Source organism: Lycium ferocissimum, chromosome 3 (genome assembly GCF_029784015.1).
Source record: "Lycium ferocissimum isolate CSIRO_LF1 chromosome 3, AGI_CSIRO_Lferr_CH_V1, whole genome shotgun sequence".
NCBI classification, from domain to species: domain Eukaryota; kingdom Viridiplantae; phylum Streptophyta; class Magnoliopsida; order Solanales; family Solanaceae; genus Lycium; species Lycium ferocissimum.
Window position 1 is genome coordinate 291528 of NC_081344.1, and position 21133 is coordinate 312660.

The 21133-nt window shown below is 34.1% G+C and overlaps 2 protein-coding genes and 1 long non-coding RNA gene across 4 annotated transcripts in view; 1 reads left to right on the forward strand and 2 right to left on the reverse strand.

Moving 5' to 3' along the window:
- Positions 1–4321: 4321 nt before the first annotated feature.
- LOC132049090 (uncharacterized) lies at positions 4322–8115 on the reverse strand. 2 transcript variants are annotated; one of them, XR_009413048.1, is made up of 3 exons: positions 6886–8115; positions 5659–5820; positions 4322–4593 (listed from the first exon to the last, which is right to left on the reverse strand). It is a non-coding gene; the product is annotated as an uncharacterized LOC132049090 (long non-coding RNA). The 2 variants fall into 2 exon arrangements; XR_009413049.1 differs by having other exon boundaries at positions 4322–4558; positions 5649–5820.
- Positions 8116–9272: 1157 nt separating this feature from the next.
- Positions 9273–21133, forward strand: part of LOC132049094 (uncharacterized) — a 54342-nt gene continuing 42481 nt past the window's right edge. Inside the window, exon 1 of the mRNA XM_059439758.1 lies at positions 9273–9284. The gene's annotated coding sequence lies outside the window, so the exon portion shown is untranslated. The remainder of the gene's footprint in view (positions 9285–21133) is intronic.
- LOC132049091 (protein STRICTOSIDINE SYNTHASE-LIKE 10-like) lies at positions 10928–15688 on the reverse strand. Its single transcript, XM_059439753.1, has 3 exons — positions 15193–15688; positions 12012–12275; positions 10928–11594 (listed from the first exon to the last, which is right to left on the reverse strand). The coding sequence occupies exons 1-3, from the start codon at positions 15474–15476 to the stop codon at positions 11024–11026; spliced, it is 1119 nt and encodes a 372-aa protein (XP_059295736.1). The 5' UTR covers positions 15477–15688; the 3' UTR covers positions 10928–11023.

Here is a 21133-nt window from a genome sequence, read left to right on the forward strand (position 1 = left end):
ATTAAAATTAAATATTAATTTGAAAAATATATATCAATTATTTTTGTTACAATATTAGTTACAAATATATGATTATTAATTAATATATTTTCAAGAAACAATGTGTTATTAAATAACTAATTTAATATCATTTATAAAGGCAATATTTTTAAATATTAATTTTAAATTTTTTATAATTAAATTTTATTTTTAAATTAAATTGATCGAATGTGTAATTACTTTGTACAACTAAAAAGACGCTTGTAATTACAACGTAATTACGTTATGACAAACAAACGGGACGTTGTAATTACAGAATTATACTACTGTGTAATTACTAGGCTGTGTAATTACTACCCTAGTAATTACACCAATTCCAATTACCAGGTGGCTTTCCAAACAGGCCCTTACAGGTCTGTAGACATTTGTGGGTTGTATATATGGTTTGGTCATCTATCCCGATGTAGTTCGTTTTGGATACTCATGTATATAGTAGCAGCCTTGCCGGCTTGCATGTTTGGTTATGTTTTACAATTTCCATATTTTACAATTTCCATATTGTCCTTGGTTTCAGTCTGATTATATTTAGCAGATTCGTATACGAGTGTCCAGCTCGGGCACTAGTCATGGCCCGTCGATTTGGGTCGTGACAAGCTCCCTCCCTAACTGTGAAGTTGATTTTTTTTTTTTTTGGTAAAAGAAAGTGTGCTAGTAATAAATTTTGGGCGTGGAAGGAATTAAAAAAAGAAGTGTACTAATAATTTGTTGAAATTTATTGTAAGTGATCTCATGATGTTGAAGAATTTATATTATCCTTGTTACGTATATAGAAGTTTAATTTCAAAATAGATGACAAAGGGGAGAAGGCAAAGATTGAAACTAAACCACAAGGCTGACTATTGAAACTAAACCACAAGGCTAACTTGACAAAAGTCATATATTCAAAGGTGAATCAACAACACACAATCATTTATGGCTGAGATATCATCCCTATTATGTTGTGGAACAGGAGGTTCCAAGACCCACCATATGTAACAAAAAGACTTAGATTCCGATTAGAATCAACAAATTCAAAGCACAAAATTGCAAATCGGGCCCCTTATGTCTTGAAATTATGGTTACTGAGATTTGGACGCTTGAATGATTTACTTGACAAGGAAAATACGGGTCCCATTTTCATTTCTTTAAAGTCTAACCACGAAAAAAAAGAAGCAGCAAAATGCAGTTTTCCACTCAATCCTCTAAGATCCCTAAATGGCCGTTCAGTGATAAAAGAGGTAAGAGAAATTTTGATAAAGACAATCGAGAAGCAATTACTCGTAAAAGAGATCGTTATTAATAAGTAACTTACTGATCGAGAGCTCGTACCATTGATCATTTAGCATTGCCTTGATTGAACTTGATAATTTCGACAATTTCATTCTAGTTACGGCGTTTAATATTCATAAGCTAAGTTTGATTTTTGAGTTTATAAGTTATGAATTATAGAAAAGATAGCTTAATTATTGAGTTTGAATAAATTATTTATACATATTAAATGAATTTTTAACACAAATACAAAATATGGGCCAAAATGACTAAGTTTTTAAAAACTTGTAAGCAAAAATGTGGCTCCCTTATTGATATTGACTTCTCTTTGTAAGTAATTAGTCTAACATTTGATAAGATGGACAAGTCTATCTGAAGTTTTTTGGATAAGAAAGGTGATTAGAGAAATGACTTAGGGAACAACCCAACCATGAATCATGTAAGATTTCATCTGTTTGAATTTATTATTAACCTATATGCTGTAATAAAGAATACTACGACTTGGAGATCATATTTACTCCCTCCGTCCCATATTAGTTGTCCCGTTTCACATTTCGAAAGTCAAATTGATCAATCTTCGAAACTAAATTTTAGATTAATTTAATATTTTAAAAATATAATTTAGATATTTAAAAACTACACGAAAATACTACAGCTTGCACTTTTTCTTATATCAATATGGTGACAAAATAGATTTCTAAATGTTAGTCAAAATTTATATAATTTGACTTTTAAAAAAGAAAAATGAACAAATAATATGGGACGGAGGGATTAATTAGCATATGTTTTGTTTAGGGACAGGCTAATTAAAAGAAGATTTGTTTAGGGATATAACATGGGATTAAGTAACTAGTCTTGTATTTGGTTCAATCATTTGATTATGGATAACACTGGCGTTGATGCAGGATTTGACTTTTAAACCCTAGTTTTAAGCGCACAATTAATCATTAACGCATACTATGAGGACAATTTGGTGAAAAATATCTGGACCACGTGTACATATCACCTAAGTTCAGTTGATTATCACGTGTTCTCACTTAAATTTTGTCGCTTAATCATGAAATATTTATACAGTTTGTTGTATGTACTAGCTACTAGGTCTGGATAATTTTTTTTAGTAGGCTTAAGAATCTATCGACAAACACCTTTATGGTTGTCAAAACACTTCAAGACCAAAAAGTGGCCGCCATTGTTTAGGCAACAAAGGTAATTCTATTCCAAACTTTAGAACTTTTTGCAGATTATCGGAGGCAAAAATAACACTAGTCGTCTCTACGTGGAGTAAGTGGCCAATTAAATTGTGACAAATTATTTAAATTGTGTCAACTCAATTAAATTGTGCAAACTCATTTAATTGTAAATTCACTAATTTGTAAATTAGTGGAGGTTTGATCATTAAAAATTGGGGCTTTTGGGTGATTGGATGTGCAATAGGTGGCCCCCTTTGGTGTTGGTTTTGCTGGAATAACGGTGTAAAAAGTGTCTAAGTGGAATAAGAATGACCCACCTGAAGTGTTTAAATGGAATAAGGGTCAGTTTAGGTGCTCAAGTGAAAGAAGTGGACGACCACAGGTGTCTATCGATGGGTTTGGCCTTTTTTTTTCTATTATTGAGTAGATTAACATAAATGATATTTAACCAGCAAGGGTTGGTTGGCTAAGTGGTTTCCCACATGGGAGATCTGAGATCGATTAACACTCCATTTGACAAGCCAGGAGGCTTGTCGCATCGGACTTTCTTGTGCGATTTATATATAATGTGTGATTTGTGGTATTGCGGTGAGGAGGGTTAAGCAGTGCGGCTCTAGAAGGTAGTGGTAGTGGTTTCCCAAAAAAAAAAAGAAAAAAGATATTTTAAATAGTAAAAAGCATCTTTCGAAGTTTCTATGTAAGTACTTACTTCAATTTCATATAATTCTCAAAAGCTTGTAACGTTAGCATCTCATGTTTGGCATGAAAGGAAAGGGAAAGTTCACTTTTTTCCCTTTAACTTGTTAAGTGGATTTTTAAAAAGAAAAGGGAATCTTCCTTCACTTTGGATTTGCTTAAAAAGTAATGTGTCCAAATTACATGAAATATAGGTTAGACATTAGAAGAACATTATAAGAACCTAATCTTTAGAACATGAACTTCATGTTCCTCATCTTTTTGTTTCATCGTTTAGTACTTAATTAAATTGTCATGCATGCTATATTCGTTACCTTTACCGAAAAAGAAAAAAGAATAGAGTTACTTTATCTTAAGTGAAATAGTCATCACAAGATTCCCACCCCTTTTACTTGATAAAAAGAAACACTGATAAAGTTTTGTGGTTTCTATATTTTATTATTGTAAGGCAGACGAGACTAAAATTACCACTTTTATATTGGTGAATGCTTTTGGTTCGATTGAAATTATTTTGGGAAATTAAAACTATACGTGTCGCTTTAATAGCGAACAACCCAACTCTTGAAGGATACTACAGCCTCACGTGGCAAAAGGCCGACATGAAGATGCATGTCAATTTTTTTATCGATGTGAGCTCTCGAAGAAGATTAGTCTGTTATCTCTAAAATAACTTTTATTCATTTAGAGCCCTTTCGTTCGGCACCCTAGTTCTTATCACGAAGGTCATTTTTCATCCTTACTCGACGGATGAGTCTTAATCAAGCCACTACAAGAAAAATGGCTATTAGAGATGGGAAAAACGGTCCCTAAAAGTCTGATTCTGGTCCCTAAAGGTGAATAGCGACCGGAAAAAACTGGTCGCCACCCGTCGTAATAGGCTCCGACGCTAAAGGTCAACAACGACGAGATGTAATATCCGGTCCCTAAAAACACTTAGTGACGAGGTTGGAATCTGGTCCCTAAAACATCTTTAGGGAGCGAATTTCTTGTCCCTGGAAGAATTTTAGCGACACTGGTAATAATCATTTGGGACCTAGGAAATGCGGTCGCCGCAATTGTTTCTGCATCATTGAATGTGATTCCCAAATGAATATATGCTACCATATTTTTTTAAAGTATCATACAATTTACTAAATAAAGAACCAAAAAGTATAAACAAAATTATAAATAATATCTGCTTTCATTTATATTTTGTATTAATTACAAAAAAAGGAAACAAAGTAGCACTGTAGTCACTACATTTTACAGAACCCCTCAGCCAAAAATATGTATCATCCTTAGAGAATAAGATAAGCTTTCTCCTAACAGTCCTAGCAAAATGATAATCTACTGGCAAGTTGTATGGATTCTTCAGATCTTGCATCTTCGCTTTGTATGCTTTAAGTCTCCAAACGCAAAAGCACCGGAAAAAGAAATTCTCCTAGTAAAAAAAATAAAGATAGACTATAAGAATTGGTTAAAATAATTGTTTAACATAATTGTTGCATAAACTAAACAACTTGTTCTGAAGCTAGTTACAATATAACTAAGCATAGTAAAAAAAAAAAAAATGGAAACGACCATCCTTGAAAATAAGAAAACTAAGCAAAACAATGATAAAATAACAAAATCATTTTTTTAACAACACTCTACACAATAAGACAATCTGAATTCTGATGAAACAAAATAAATCCCAATCAAATGCTCACAATCACTAATAAATTGAGATTCTCATTAATACACACCAATATGGGGTTCGGTATATGATATTAACCGGCTTAACTATTTAATTGTTTTAAAACTTGACATACAATATTTTTCTAATAGTCCATATACTAGCCTATAGTGCATTAAATTTGCTCAATTTGGTTTGAGACACCCATTCATTATGTGATTGGATGGTGGTGCACTTTCTCCTATATACCAGTATATGCAAAAGTTTCTTAGTTGTCAACCTATCTCCATCTCTCTGGTTTACTACAACTTTATCACCTTCAGGTAGCAATTAATAATTTAGGGGTCGTTTGGTGTGAAGGATAAGCAAAAATAGTCCCGGGATAAGATTTTAGTGCCTCCTTATCCCATGTTTGGTTGGAATAAAAATCCGGAATAACTAATCTCGGGATTAGTTATCCCGGGATTGTAGCCTTATTTTATCCCACATTGAAGGTAGAATAACTAATCCCGGAATAACTTATCCCGGGATAAGTTGTTTCCAACCAAACGAGCCCTTAGTGGTTTACTACAGCTACTTTATCACCTTCAGGTCACATGTATTGGATGGTTATTAGTTCTAGCAGTGTTTACTCTTACTATCTTCATTCTTACAGAATGTTTCTGTTTTCAAAAGCATGTGCATGTATATGAATAGTAGACACAATCCATTCATTTTCATACAACACATAATAATTTAATCCATATTAAAAGAGGAAAAGGAACTTCATGATTAGCAGATCAGAATAGAGAGGGACAAGCAAAACAAGACTTCCTGCACACATGCACATACCTGTCGTCGCACTAAGTGGTTTATATGCACATCCACCTTAGCACCAGATAGTTTAAGTCAAATCATTGCGATTGTCTCCATTACGAACACTCTGTGTGCGTACGCATTGCACGAATGTTTTTGGATTTCCCAAAGTTTCAACGGCTAAATCGACATTCGAGCCTCACGTGACATCTGTTCAATTTGAATGGTGATAACATTAGTTTAAGCAATCAATTTGTTTTCGATGCAATGCTACATTTACTTCAGAAGAGAAATTTATTTAACACTAGTTTATTGGATGACCTCGCATTCCCTATCATACTGCCTTTATCCATAAGTGTACATATTAATCAACAACATCCCTAGTTAAATCCCGCAATGTGCATACAAATGTACTCTTTGCCTTAACGTATACTAGTAAGGATGTGCCAGCACGGGCCCAACATAGAAAAATTTAGATTAGATAAGATGGTTTCAATCTCGGCATTTAAGCAAAAGATGTGGATAATTCTACATGTCCCAATTTTTTTGTATAATGAGCACTACAAATAACTAGATAACACCTAATTCCGGCAACACGGCTAAATGTATTTAAACTCACATAGCTATCTTAGATGCTTAGCATATTCTTTTCTTGTAAAAAAAGGTACTCCTTTCGGATAAAAAAAAAGTGTCCACTTAGCATTTTTTCTTGGGTCAAAAAAGTGTCCACTTATCAAATCAAGAAAGAATTAACCTTGTTTTTTCAGATTCGCCCCTATTAAGTGTTATATGATCAAATTCCAATGCCTATTTAATTAGGGGTAGTTTAGTCAAAATTACCTATTTTTGTCTAGGAGTTAGTATTGTCTTAAGGGGTGTTCTTAAGGGGTGTGCAAATGGCTAAGTAGACTCTTTTTTTTATCCGGAGGGAGTGACATACATTATTTGCTTTATCTTTCAAGTGGCTATTTGAGATTTTGATTCTCCAGCCATCACAAGATCGTAAGCCTTAGTAGTCATCACCTTAAGATGCACTGGCCATTGCAACATTCTTCAATGTCAAATATGAAATTAGAAGTTCACAACACCAATGAAAATAAATCTAATTTTTTATCTTTTCGAGTTATCAACCAAAAAGATAATCATAGCCATTGAAAAATCTATACTATTTCAATTTGAAATGGTTTACTATATCTTTGTCTTTTACATACTTTTAAAAATTCGCATGAACTAGATATAAATAAAATGATATGAGAGAAGAACGAAATAGACTAACCTAATGGTTGTTCTGCTTGCCCGCATCAAACTAGCTGTGTCATATCATAAGCAGGTGTCATTACACTGTTAGAATTTACCTGGTTCAAGAGCAAAAGTAAAGATTGTGACAAGATAATATGTATCAGTACACACCCAAATTTACACTGGACACAAGAAAATAAATGATTTCCGTTCATATTAGCCAGGCACGAAGGAATTTCATAAGCTTAGTAATTAGATCTCACTGCAATGACGTGAAAAAAATTGAAGAATGACTATTAGGAGCAAATCGTATAAGCAATTAATGCTAGCACAAAGATAACAACATAAGAGTATATTCTCATTCTTCTGTTAAGGCATATACTAGAATGAATTTAGAAATGTAGAAGATCACTCAAAAGAGAAATACAAATATGTCCAACATTACAAAATTATATTTTAATCTTTGAATACCACACAAATGTCATCCAATATTAATTAAGTAGAAGAAAGTATCATGAGTCTCCATGTAAATACTGGATTATTCTTTACAACATTATTGACCTTAATACCACATAAACTTTTATCTTGGCAACACTTTCTCCCGCACTCTCCCTTTGTGGAATAGAATTTGACAATCACGCTATCAGAAATATAAAAGGTAAAGAATGCAAACCTGCACCTCTAATGAGTAAAATGTACCGTTTCAAGAAAACATAAATATTCCTGTAGTATGTTGAAAGTCTTCTCATCCCTCCAAAGGCACGCTTACTTAATCCATATAGTGCAATAACACTTGCATCAGTTATGAAGCTTTACAATGATCCATCGGAAAGAAGACATTGAAAGTCGTAAACGCAAGCAAATCAACATTCTAAGTGTTTAGCAATTAAAAACAACTCGGCGAAATAAAAAACCAAGTTAACAACAACAATGAAACTACGCCTCTATCCTAAACTAATTGGAGCCATAATATGAATCCTGATAACATCACGAAAATATTTGTGTAATTTGTCATAGATATCAAAAGGTCCATCAAGAACTTGCCAGATTATATAGGGTCACTCCTTTACATCTGCATTTGAGCTCGAAGGGCATTGGCATCAGAGATAGAGTAATCAAGGACTAATTAAAGGGATTTCGGCCTAAAGAATCACCCACTAACATTAGTGTCTTCCCTTTTAATTTTAATGGAAACTCAAGCCCATTGAACTTATTTGAAGAAACAAAGTAGCTGGTAAAAATAATCACCCTAACAAACCAAAAAACAAAAAACAAAAAATAGCAAGAAACATCTAATCATTGAAACTTCATTGAAGAAACCAAATTAAAGGTTCCTAGGAAGCTCAAAATTCATTGAAATAGACAAATCAAATCTTGAATAGGACATCAATTGGCCCATCACTCATTGCACTCACCATTCAAGCCACTATATCAACAGAATGAAAAATATACAAACATTTTAACACAAAACAAACTATTAACTATAACCGTTCTCAGCTACACAAAGGCCCAGAAGTTTATCCATCGAGTAAATCATTTTCCTTTCAATTTTAAGAGTAAAGTAGATGAATTTCTCTTGGGAGAGTTCCAGTTCTGTCTAGACGAGTCAGCTAGAAGGAGATGACTTTCATATAGAGGTCTTTTACCACTGAAGCAAATAGACAGATCTACCTGTAGACGAGTTGTCATTACCGGTAGACGAGCTGTAGCTAGGGTTTAGGGATTTGAAGAGATGAAAGGCATTTGAGAGAGGGGTTCTAGAAAAAATAGTTTCATTCTTTCTTTTTTTTTTTTAGGCAAAATTAAGTGGGCTTTTAACTCCTGTACACATCAGAGTATTAGGGACCGCAATTTTCTCTTCTCAGGGACCATATTTTGTCCCATCGCAAAATAAAATGAAAAAATGAAAAAAATAGGGACTAGAGAAAAATCTCGTCCTATAAGTATATTTTTAGGGACCAGATTTTTGACTCGCCGCTAAATGTTGGTCGCTAATAAGCCTTTTTCTTGTAGTGAAGCTCCCTTCTACCTTGAAGGACGAGGGTCAATCTTCGTCCCGCCCAAGATTAAGTATGTGATTCACCTAATCTATAAAATTAAATAAAAAATATGTATTAATTTTTTCTGTTATTAGTGTAATTTTTCTACTGCTAACATGTCAAACTTGTTGAGGAAATAATCTCTCATATCCATTTATAATTAAAATGGAAGAAAATGATCTTAAAAATTGATATTCTATTTACAGATCGCTTGTAGCTAGTATCTTTCTTTTATTATTATTATTATTATTATTATTATTGTTTTGTGACGAATTACAAAATCTATTCTCTCCGAACTTATTACGATAAGTTAGGTATTATTGGTTTATACATCTCAATTTAACGTTTTTATACTCTATGAACTTAAATTACGCCAGCTCTAAGGTTGACCTTGGAGTTTTCTTTGAGGAAGCTTCTAATATTTGTGTTCCCAAGAATGTGGATATATATGATGATCATAATTTAATTATTTAGAAGAAGATGGGCTAAAGTGTTATCCTTCTGCAAGTTTGTACTTACAAGTTACAACCCTCCTTACTTTAGTCAGCGCCCTGTATAACCATCTTTCTGAGTATTACCTACGAGGATATACATTTATAGAAACTTCTTCTATCTCTACAAGTTATTGCTATTTTTATTGCTTTCTCTGTAACACAGACATCCCGATAACGTAGACTCCCCTCTTCTGGGGCTATTATATATCCATCTAGAATCATTATCCATTTAGATATGTGTCAATGTTGAAGGAAGACTTTTATTAAGGAATTTCGTAATATAAATAAAATTAAAAGATTTAAACCCACATTATATATATATATATATATATATATATATATATATATATATAATTAATTTCCGACGAAAGTGTATCAACTAATTCTCTTTGGACAAAAGTAGCTCCACCCTTCGTCATGTTGTCACTATAATTCACGTTGTTTTGAATACGTTTCAGTTTTCAAGAAAATATTTTTTCTCTTCTTGTTTATCTTTCTTTCTGGTTTTCGTGATATGTCTGAATCGTCATATTAAGGTCAAATAACTCTCTTTTTCTGACAATTCATATCTATCTAGGGAAAAATATTCAGCAGATATATACATACACATCAGGATATGATTAAGTACATGCTGTATACTTTAACGGAATACATGATATAACTGTGTGATGCAACTATTATTACTATTGTTCAACATTAAATAAAATGTGAATTGTAAACCTGATGCAATATGCATAACTATTTTGTAATAAGAAACAATAAAAAGCAAATTTTGCAAATACGTATAGGCGAATAAACATTTTTTTCCCGCCTGGATAACTATGAAAAATTCCCCAGCAATTTAACAAGTTGACACTCCTCTAACCCTTTTTGGGTACAAATCAGCTCAACATAAAACATCAATTGGGTTTGGATCCCATTTCAGTTACAAAGGCCCAACACCTCAGTTCGAAACGATGGAGAACCTATGACACCCTCTGTAGTAATAGCGCAAGCTAGCCATTGTTCTGAACTTCAATTTCTACAGGTGAAACGCCATGATAATATTCTGAACTTCCACTCCTAAAAGTTCAAACTCCGGGACACTGGCTGTTTGTGAATTTTTCTCATTGTCAAAGCACCCAAGAAAGAAAAGATCTTCTTCACAAGCACCTTCCCAAACCAAATTAAGAAAGAACCAAAAAGAAAAGAGAGATTAAAAAGTAGCAAAGAAAGAACCAAAAAGAAAAGAGAGATTAAAATGTAGCAAAGTGGTTTCTCCCATTATATGTTCACATTATCTTATTTTCTTATTGCAGTCATTGTAATGCCTTATATGAGAATGGGGAAGAACACAAGTATACAACAACGACAACATACCCAGTGTATTCCCACAAGTGGGTTGTGGGATCCGGAGAGGTAGGATGTATGCAAACATTACGCCTACACCTTTCTGAGGTTGAGAGACTGTTTCTGATAGACAAGTACACAAAAGAAAAAAATGATAAGCTAAAAAGAAGAAAATCAGTACAAAATTCCTTTTACTCATGCTAGTAAATAGGAAACTGAGGATTCACAAACAGTTTACTGAAGAAAGTCTTATCACAAACTGGACTTAAAATGTTACAACCTATTTAGGGAACTGCTACTTTAAGACAATTCATGAACTCCAAGGAAAGGCACCATTACAGAACCAATCCACAACTTGCCGTTTTTCTCCTCAACCTCACTTATAAACTTCAAGGTCTTGCTCGCAACGTCTTCTAAAACTTCCACAACTTGGCCGTCCTCACTTAACTTAATTGCAGTTGCATGCGGCTGCCCTCCGACTAACAAGTAATGCAGTTGCTGGAAGGTGAAAGGAAGTTTTAGCAATGTCCTGCCGAGCCATGAATTGGACGTGACCAACTGTGCAAGCATCGATCTTTTTGAATGCAACGCAACCCAGAAATCCCCTCTCGAGTTTCTTCTAATGTTGTCCGGATATCCTGGTAGATCAGCAAATGTATCGTGCTTTCCTGCATGAGGGCCTTTAAGCCAATACCTTATTATTCGACCACTAGAAGTTTCAGCCACTAGTACGAAGGACTTGTCTTTGCTCAAGGCTACACCGTTGGCAAAAGCAAGGCCTCGTAGTAAAACTGTCACTTCTTTGGTTGCTTTGTCGTATTTCATCAGCCGGCCTGTCTTATCTCCACTTACAACAGATGCAATAAATTGCCTAAAGAAAAGACGAAAATTTGGAATCAGTTTCTGGACGAGTCTCTAAGTTCATGTTTGCAGGCTGCTACATGAAATCTACAAATATACCAACATCAGAAAAGCTCAATAATTGATGATCCTGAATTTTATGTGGAGATTATAAATTAATGATCCCGAACTATTAAAGCTACTACTACATGCACCATATCACTTATAAGCTAATAAGGAAACTGACTTCTCTGTTTTGCTGAATGATTATCAATGACAACCTACAAGCAACAACATACCCATTGTAATCCCAGAAGTGGGGTCTGGGGAGAGTAAAGCGTACGCAGACCTTACCACAAACAATCTACAAATTTACCAACTGATCATAACAATTAAACTTCGCATGAATAGATTCGAATTTCTCTGTACTCAATTGGCAATAAATTACCTCCGCTGGAATTGTGTGCTCGTATCTGTGAAGTAAATTACATCTTCTTGCTCATCAATATCCATGTCATTTGTGAAGCGCAAAGGCTGGCCTTCAACTTTTGTGATAAGTGGGGTAGCTAATCCACCGGATGGCCCCACAACTTGAAGTCCTAAGTAGGCATCAGCAATATAGAGGTCTCCAGTTCTTGTATCAAATCGTAAGCCCAGCGGCCTTCCACATACATGCTCCATATGGGGAGCAAAAGGGTGCACACATTCCTTCCTTGAAGATAGCATGTCAAATTCCATTAGACAATGTTTAAATTGTCAATTTGAGAAAGTTGTATGCGTGGAAAAAGATATTAGCTTCACTATGCAAAGTTCAAATTATGCTTGTACACTAAACCAGAATCATGCTAGTGCTATGAGGAAGAATGCTATAGTCATACTTTCAAAGACATAAACAAAAAGCATAAAAAAGTTTCAGGTGTATCGCTGCTGAGACAAGGCTATTTGCTTTCTCCTTTCAATAATACCCGTATTAAAGGTCATATATTTTAGGAATCTGATAAAATGAACACCACATGAACAGAGCAAACTAGCCATCAAATAAAATGATGACATTAATTATATACAGTATGAATCCTCAGGTGACAGAAAGGAAGAACTAGCCAAATAAAAGGATGACTTACACATTCTAGTTTTAAGATAAGCTATTAAAGAAATTTCTCTCGATATAACCCTCCGGTATCTGGAACTTACTGGCCCGACTAATCCATATTCACTGCTGCATGGGGCCAATTAAAGCAGGAAGCACCTAGAGGTTCTAGAGGTTTCTCCATTACCGGAGCTCGAACCTGAGACCTTTAGTTAAGGGCTATGTTACTCGGATTCTTCACTTTCGGTGCCACACCCGTGTCGACACGACATGGGTGTGGGTGTGGGTGTGGGTGTGGGATCCTTACCCGATCTGGTCAACTGATTTTGGATACTTCGACCAAAATCGTCGTAGAAATTCTGGACAGATTCAATGATTTCTTTAATCAAAGCCAAAGCTAAGGTGAAATTGAAGAAAATGGAATACCTTGTATATAAAAATTTCTATGTCACTCTGTTTCCTTTTATCTCCTTTGGGGATTCTCCTCTTGATCAATATTTTTTCCTCAAGTTTTCCACATAATATTCCATAATTTAGGTTTTATAACTCTATTTTTAGATATTTGAATTTTTTTAGCCGAATCCCCGCACCCGTATCCATAACTGGATCCGTATCCCCGAATCTTAAAGTTTAGATCATGAAGGATCCGCACCCGTATCAGACAACCGCACTCGAGTCCGAGTAACTCAGGTTAAGGGTGAAGAGATTCCATCTATCCCACACTACTTGTGGTCTTTCTAAAGTATACTGATTTTTCCAAAATGTTTGTTTTTCTAAGTCTTGAGATTAAATACATAAATTTACAGTTGACTCCATCAACGAAAAACACGCGTCACAGTAGAAAGATTAATTGAGTAAAGTAGGGTTCTTCAACCTCTTGAGTATGCAGACTCCAAAATCAGAGGCACATAAACCCATACAAATATGTCTAAAAATTTAGACTTTGGTCACAGCTGACACTTCAATTAATCATAAGAAACAATAAGTCCAGAGCTTAAGAAGGAAAGTCCTCTCACTCTAGAGATCTGTGAATGTTAGTTAAAAACATAACAGAAGTAAAGGTTTCATATATGCGATGCGACACCAATTGATTGCTTAAGGCCTAGTTATTGTTGTTACACTTAAATAGGTCTTGTATTTATTAGGAATCCTACTGTTCTATAAGAGATATGTGAGATCTAGAGAACCTCTAGTCTTACGAGAACCCCTAATTTATTTATTTATTTTATAAGGAAATGAGGAGAACCCATGATTAATCATTAAAGCCAAATTGGTGAGTACAAGAACAAAATAAGCCCCAATAGAATACAGATATAGTTAGGAGTAGCAGTTAATTGATTGATTGAATATGTCTGGAACTTAGGGTGTGGCCTGACAGTCAATCAAGCTGGAATGGCCCATGTGAGACCAGATTTCAAACAAAAAGGTTCGATTATTAATTCTCATTTTTCTAAGCTTTGGCGAAGGCAGCAGGTACCAGTGGATTAAACGAAATACATGCAAGCTGGCCCAGATACGACCATTATCATTTGAATGATACTATACAATTATCACCATTCTTCAGGTAATCACATATTGCAAGCATATCTTTGTTTTATTGGTAAATAAAAGCAATAATGACAAATTCGAACCGCACACCAGCTAGCGCTTAGTGACTTCTTGGTTATCAAAAAAAAAAAAAAAAAAAAAAGAGGAAGTGCCCCTCTTCTTACAAGATTCACTCCTGCAGCATTTCTATCATATTTCTCATTTCCTCTACATACAATTTTCTACACCAAATTCCTAGGAAGCTAAGGCGTTTGAACTTGAAAGCTTGTAGTGTGCTAGTTCTCCTTCAACCCTCTCATTCCAAACAATCCATGATAAGAACACAACTGAAGCCAGTAGCTTTAATTCAAACTCCATATTTGTATTAAGAATTAAGAAATCCATTAAATATGTACAAAAATATAATTCAGAATGCAGTTACTGACACGTGATGTTGCTATTCTAGAATTTAAAAACCATAAAAGGTGTGTTTGGTATGGACGAAAATATTTTCAGAAAATGTTATTCAATTTTTCCATATTTGGTTGGTCAAAATATTTTCAGTAGGAAAACAAATTTCTTGAAAAATGAGAAAAATGACTTACCTAATAGAAATAGGAAAAACAAGTTGCATTTCAAGTTCATTGTCTTCTCCCACCCACCCAACGTCCCCAACCCCACCCCGAGCCCCCTCTCCCTACCCCATCCCACCCCATAATATTTTGCCAGATTACATATAAGTGTCTTGGAATAATACTTTTTTTGTCGTACTTATCAAACACTAAAAAATAAGTAAGAAATCACTTCGTTTTCCAAGAAAACATTTACCCTCATACCAAAGACACCCAAAGTTCAAATCTTGGTCCTTTAATTGGCCAAATCACAAGCATCACTAACAAGAGTAATCATTTAAACCCCTGTTTAAAGAATTTAACTCTATTACTACCACTTAAATCACTTATACAAAACAAAATCTCACAAAAAATAAACAAGAATTTGGTAATTTGCTTTTTACCTTTGAGAAGAAGTGACAGCAAATTCAACCCAACCTTCAGTTTCAGCTTTCCACTTAAGAATCCGACCATCAGCAACACCTGTATATGGGCCTTCACCATTCGGGTCAAACCCAATACTCTCAGGCCCAACTGCTCCTTTCAGATGAATTACCTCAGCTTTCCATAACAGGTCTTTTGAACCTTCTATTTTAGGTGGGCTGTAAACATTTTTGGAACTTAAAGTTAAAATTACAGTGATTATTCCAAGTGCTATTGCACTAAATATCAGATTTTTAGCATTCATGGAAACAGGGTAAATAGGATAAAAAAAATTCGGTTTATATTTTACAAAGACGGAAATTTCAATCTAAAATAATGAGTGAGTAGAATTTGGGTGAGATTGACATGTCATAAAATGGGAGTAATTTCTGCGAAACAGGAATTAGGAAATACAGCTTGGGGGTTGTTTAATTGGCCACATTAGCAAAATGATTTTGATTTAAAATTAAACTAGGGTGTGTGGGGGTACCGAGGAAAACATTTTTTCAATTTTCTCATGTTGGATTAGTTAAAAAATTTGAAAAATATTTTCTTTAAAAAAATAAATTTTTAAAAAATGAACAAAATGACTTCCCACGGAAAATAAGTCCACAAGTGGCATTCCACAGACCAAATTTTTTTTTTAGAAAAAAAGTTGTAATTTTTTTTTTTGATTTTCTACAGCCCCCTTCCCCCGCCCCCCCTAAAAAAAAATTAATTTTTCTTGAAAAAAAGTTTTGAAATTATTTTTTTGGTTTTTTACACCACCCACCCCTAACCCCTACCCCTTCCGAGTTTTCTACTTCATATATTTAACTTTACTTTTATAAAACATTTTATAAAAGTGAGAAGTTTGTGTGGTTATATTTGGTGTGGGGTAGGGGTGTGGGCAAGTGGGGTGGGTGAAAATGAAGTGTGTTCGAGAGTGGTTGTTGGGTGGGGATGGGTGGTGGAGGGTGGGTGCTTGGGATGGTTGGTGGGTGGGCGTGGGCGTGGGGGTGGGGTGAGTGTGGCATGGGGTGGTGGGGTTGGAGTGGGATTGATGCGGCTTGGGTGGATAATTTCCGAAAAATATTTTCTACCAACCAATCGAACATGAAAAAATAAATAAAAAATTCACTTATTTTTCACTATCCGACCGAACATGAGAAAATAAGTAGAAATTCACTTATTTTCCAACTCATTTTTCAGGAAAACATTTTCCTCCATACCGAACACACCCTAATAGTACAATGTTTAGTTGGTTGTGTAAGGAAAAAAATAAGTTCCGCCCAATTAATACGGTGTTTGATTGACTGCACTATGTAGCTATTTTTCAGTTTTTGATATCCGTATTGAGATTCGGATTAAATTTGTATTGACGTCAGGAAAGCCCCTCCTAACAAAGACGACTAGATAACATTGGCACGAATCCAAATCCTATTATTAAGGATAAAAAAGTACTTACCATTTCACCAAACATTTGTAAGTTCTATGCAGCTATAAGTTGATGGCAATGTATGTAGTCATTATTTACACGGATAAAATATGAAATAATCCGAATCAGTAGCACTAAGCACCACTTCACCATAATCAAGAACAAATACTCTCATATGGTTCTCTTAGCTGATAGAGCTGTCAAAGCGGGTTGGCCCATCCGATTCAACCCAGCCGTATGAGGTTGCGGGCTAATTGGGGTTGAATGAATTAAATCTTTTTAGTGAAATTGAGCAGTTTTCCTTCAAATGGACTGGTCTTTAATTTTTAGGTAAAATTTCTCAAATGACTACCTTATTGTAGCTTCCTACCATTTGTAGCTACCCTTTTTAATATTACCATTCGTAGCTAAAAATCAGCTGATTTGTGTATGTTTTCGCATGTATTTGTTTCAAAGAAATACATGAGCATGCGGTAAAAAAAAAAGAACGAGCTCCTTTAATTTAGGTCAGAATTGGTGGTATTAAATGAGAAATTAAGATATTTTTTACCTTCTTTTCCGCAAAATCTGCTGTAATATTCCCTTTCCTTACACGTTTCTCTTCTTCCATGCATTCTTCCACATTTAAATGTAAAAATTCAAATTTCAAATTAAATCTTCAACAACTCTGAAAATACATTGACAAAACAAACACGATCAATCATCAGGTATTTCGTGCAAAAACACCGTTTTGATTTCACAAATTTCGTCTATTCAAGTTGTATTTATGTGATTTCAAAACAACACGATCAATCAACGGCCAATGTATTTGAAGTTTTCAATATTGATTTCGTTTTTTATTTACCCATGTATTTGATAGCATAACTAATGTATTTGACGTTTCCAATCAAACTCCATGTATTTTATATTAAATATCATGTATTTGTGTGAGTAACAATTTGCATCACCCATGTATTTAGAGGTAATGTATTTGAAGTTTTCAATATTGATTTCGTTCTTTATTTACCCATGTATTTGATAGCATAACTAATGTATTTGAAGTTTCCAATCAAACCCCATATATTTTATATTAAATCTCATGTATTTGTGTGAGTAACAATTTGCATCACCCATGTATTTGATGCGATTAATTTGAACAAAATACATAAATATGTAGAAAACTTACCATGTATTTGCGTCACCCGTGTATTTGAAACTAGATGAACTGATGGAATTAATTTGAACAAAATACTCAAATATATAGAAAAACTTACAAAAATACACCACCAACCACAACAATTGATAGTTATATCATAGAACATACACAAATACATATATTTTTCGTCTTCTCAAAACCCTAAAAAACTCTCTCTCCCCTTCTCTCGCGCGCCACCATAACCACCATCATGGCTTGAAGCAAAAACAATCACTTCCACCAAGTTGATTTTGTGAAAGAATAATAACACAAATAGCGAAAATTTCACGAAACAAAGGAGATGGGATAGAACGTGAGTACTTTAAGGCTTCTTTTTCCTTTTTTTTGAAAAAAGAAAGAAAGAAAGAAAGAATATGACGAATCTTCTTGATTGGTGAGAATGGAAGTGAAATTTTTGCAGAAGGGTGAAGAGAGGAAGAAGACGATCATAAAAGGTAAGAAGTTATGAAAAAGGAGAGAGAATGGTAATGTATATTAAGTGATTAATATTGTTACCATTAAAAGGGGATATGGATTGGGGGTGCTAGTTTTTAGGTGTATTTGTGAAATGGTAATTCAAAAATTACTGTGTAGCTATAATAGTTAAATTAGAAAAGTATTTAGTTATTATTAGTAATTAAAATAAAAGGTAGTTATTACCACTAATTATGTATTAGAAGTAGCTATAACGAAGAAAATTCCTAATTTTTATCCATCAAATGGCCTTAGCCCAGCATCAGCCAACTAGTAAATTGTATTGGGCCAGGCCTAGCCTATTTTGACTGTTCTATTCCACAACAAATCCTTCTCACTTCAGCATGTAGGTCAGTCTAAAGCAAGGCCAACCAATGACCCATCTTATTGGACCTCCAAGCATCATAGGCCCAGTTAGCCAGAAGGTTAACAAAGACCAACGAAATAGTACACAGGGTTAAGATTGAAGTTTTTGCTGAACTGTGCGAAATAAGGGAACATTAAAATGTTGTACTCCAATATTTTAAGGGTGCATCAAAAGATAACAAGGTAAAGTCTTTTGCAGCATGTTTTTGGCTCCTCAATGCACATTAGAATTAAACCGTATCACTCTTATTGTTAATCTAGTAGTTCTTCACTCGTTTTGTTACCGCCTATTTCACTTTTGACTCTCTTTCAAGTTTCATTAGACAGTATTTTCAATTGAAATAATGTCCCCAATAGGTACTTGGAGATTCTGAGCTAGAGGAAGAAACAATTGATTTTATTACATGTATTAATCAATTGCACTTTGTCCAAGGAGAACACATAAAATGATAGTTACTACATGTATTAAGCAATTGCGCTTTGTTATAAATATTGGATGTAAGTAAGTCTTTTTCTTTCCTGGCCTATACTTTTCTGCAAATGAAGTGCACGATATGGGTTTTAGGATCACAATTTAAGCTATATTTGTAGTGCATAAGAATTTGCCACTATATCTACTTTGGAATAACTTCAAACATGCGGTTTTTGAAGTTTCATATGGCTCAAGTTAAGCCATTTGGCTGAAGTTCATCTACTTGTGCCTGAACTTCAAACACATGTGACTGGATTCAATCATTTTTGCGTGAACTACAGTCATATAAAACTTTAGGTACTACATGTTTGAAGTTGTTCCGAAGTGAATAAATGTGCGAAAAAATTAAAAATCTAGATACATGGTAAATACTGGTGTCCAAATATAGTATCCCGTATAGATTTTACATCCGTCCCACCCCACCCTGGCCCAACAAAACGCAAACATTTTTTTCATGCCTATATTTTAAATCTCTTATCATAGTACGTGCTAGGTCTAGGGGTTCAATAACAAAAGTGGATCAATTGTAGGAAGTATCTGAAACATGAAGGTTTTTTTTGTGTAGAAGTCAATGATATGAGTACAATTAATGTCCGTGAAGAGACTACCGTGCATGAACGTACTTTCATGCTAAACCAAACTTTGGCTTAAAATAAAAAAATAATTTCTCTCCCACAAGGACTTCAAAAAGATTATTGGACTTCTATATGATTTACATTTTAATAATATTAAAGACTTTATAAGTAGGTTACTGTTTGGTCAATATTAATGACTTAATAATTCACAAATGTGAATCCAAAGATTATGTTTTGATAGAAATAGTGTCCCAAAGGACTACTTTTGGGACAGTCACACATGCCCCAATAGTCCTTCTTAAGGGCACGTTGTGTATTATTATGGAGTGGGGTACCACTTAAACAGCATAAGGTGCTCCAAACAACCTAACTTAGGTTTTTTAAACTAACTTATACTATTGCATAGGTGTAAAACGGATTTAGCATTTGAAATTTATAATTTTTATAATGATTTCAAGTTAATATACAATAATAATTAGCTTTACAAATAAATATTTATAGATATTTTAGTATATTTCTTAATATACATACACACACGCATCATGTATGTGCAAAAGCTACTGAATTACCGTGAAAATGTAGTTGTGCTCTAAATCCGTCATTTCATAGGCATGGGTATGTTTGAGAGAGGGAGGGGTGGTGGTGGTGGAGGAGGGGGGGCTGTTAGGTACAACTATAAACTAAGGGGAAAACTAAAAAATGAAAGAAAAAGAGATAAGAAGAGTAACTTGAGTACAAGTTGTGGCCCAATAGTACGAAGAATAACTAAACACACCAGTGTTTATAACAAGAAAAGTATTCGAAAAGGTGCCCAACTTGAGGCCTTCTAGACCATTTTTGATGAGTGGACCAATATTGTGGAGTCGTCGCTTTCTTCTTTTATAGAAAAGAAGGAAATAGAGATGGATTACAACAACAACAATAAATCCAGTACACAGATCTTACCTCTATCTTTGTGAAGTAGAGAAGTTATTTTCGATAGACTCACAGCTGAGAAAAGGTACCTGGCACAGTAATATTACACAAAAAAGAAAGCAAACAAAATATCAAAATGCAAAATAACAAGATACAAACTACTAGTGGCAACAGATGGTAATAGACATCAAGAAATAGAAAACTACGCGATAACTTAAGATGGATTATTATTATTATTAATAATAATAATAATAATAGTAGTAGTAGTAACTACTACTAATGCTAGAATTTAATGTGAATTCACCGCTATAAGGTATAACTACTACTCCCTCCGTCCTAAATTGTTTGACACTTTTCGTTTTTCGAGAGTTAAACGAGTTGGTCTTTGACCGCAATTTTTCATATGTCTTTTAAATATTTTAAATTATTAATTATGGTGACTTATAATACTTTTTACGTAGTTTTCAAATATGTAACTTTTATTTCGAAAAATTTAAAGAATCTATGTTTAAACACACAGTCAAAACTA

Coding starts and splice junctions, on each gene's coding strand:
- LOC132049091 (XM_059439753.1), bottom strand. CDS start 15,476: ATGAATGCTAAAAATCTGATATTTAGTGCAATAGCACTTGGAATAATC. Junction 12,276..15,192: donor GCTGTCACTTCTTCTCAAAG/GTAAAAAGCAAA, acceptor GCTATCTTCAAG/GAAGGAATGTGTGCACCCTT. Junction 11,595..12,011: donor AGCACACAATTCCAGCGGAG/GTAATTTATTGC, acceptor TCTTTTCTTTAG/GCAATTTATTGCATCTGTTG.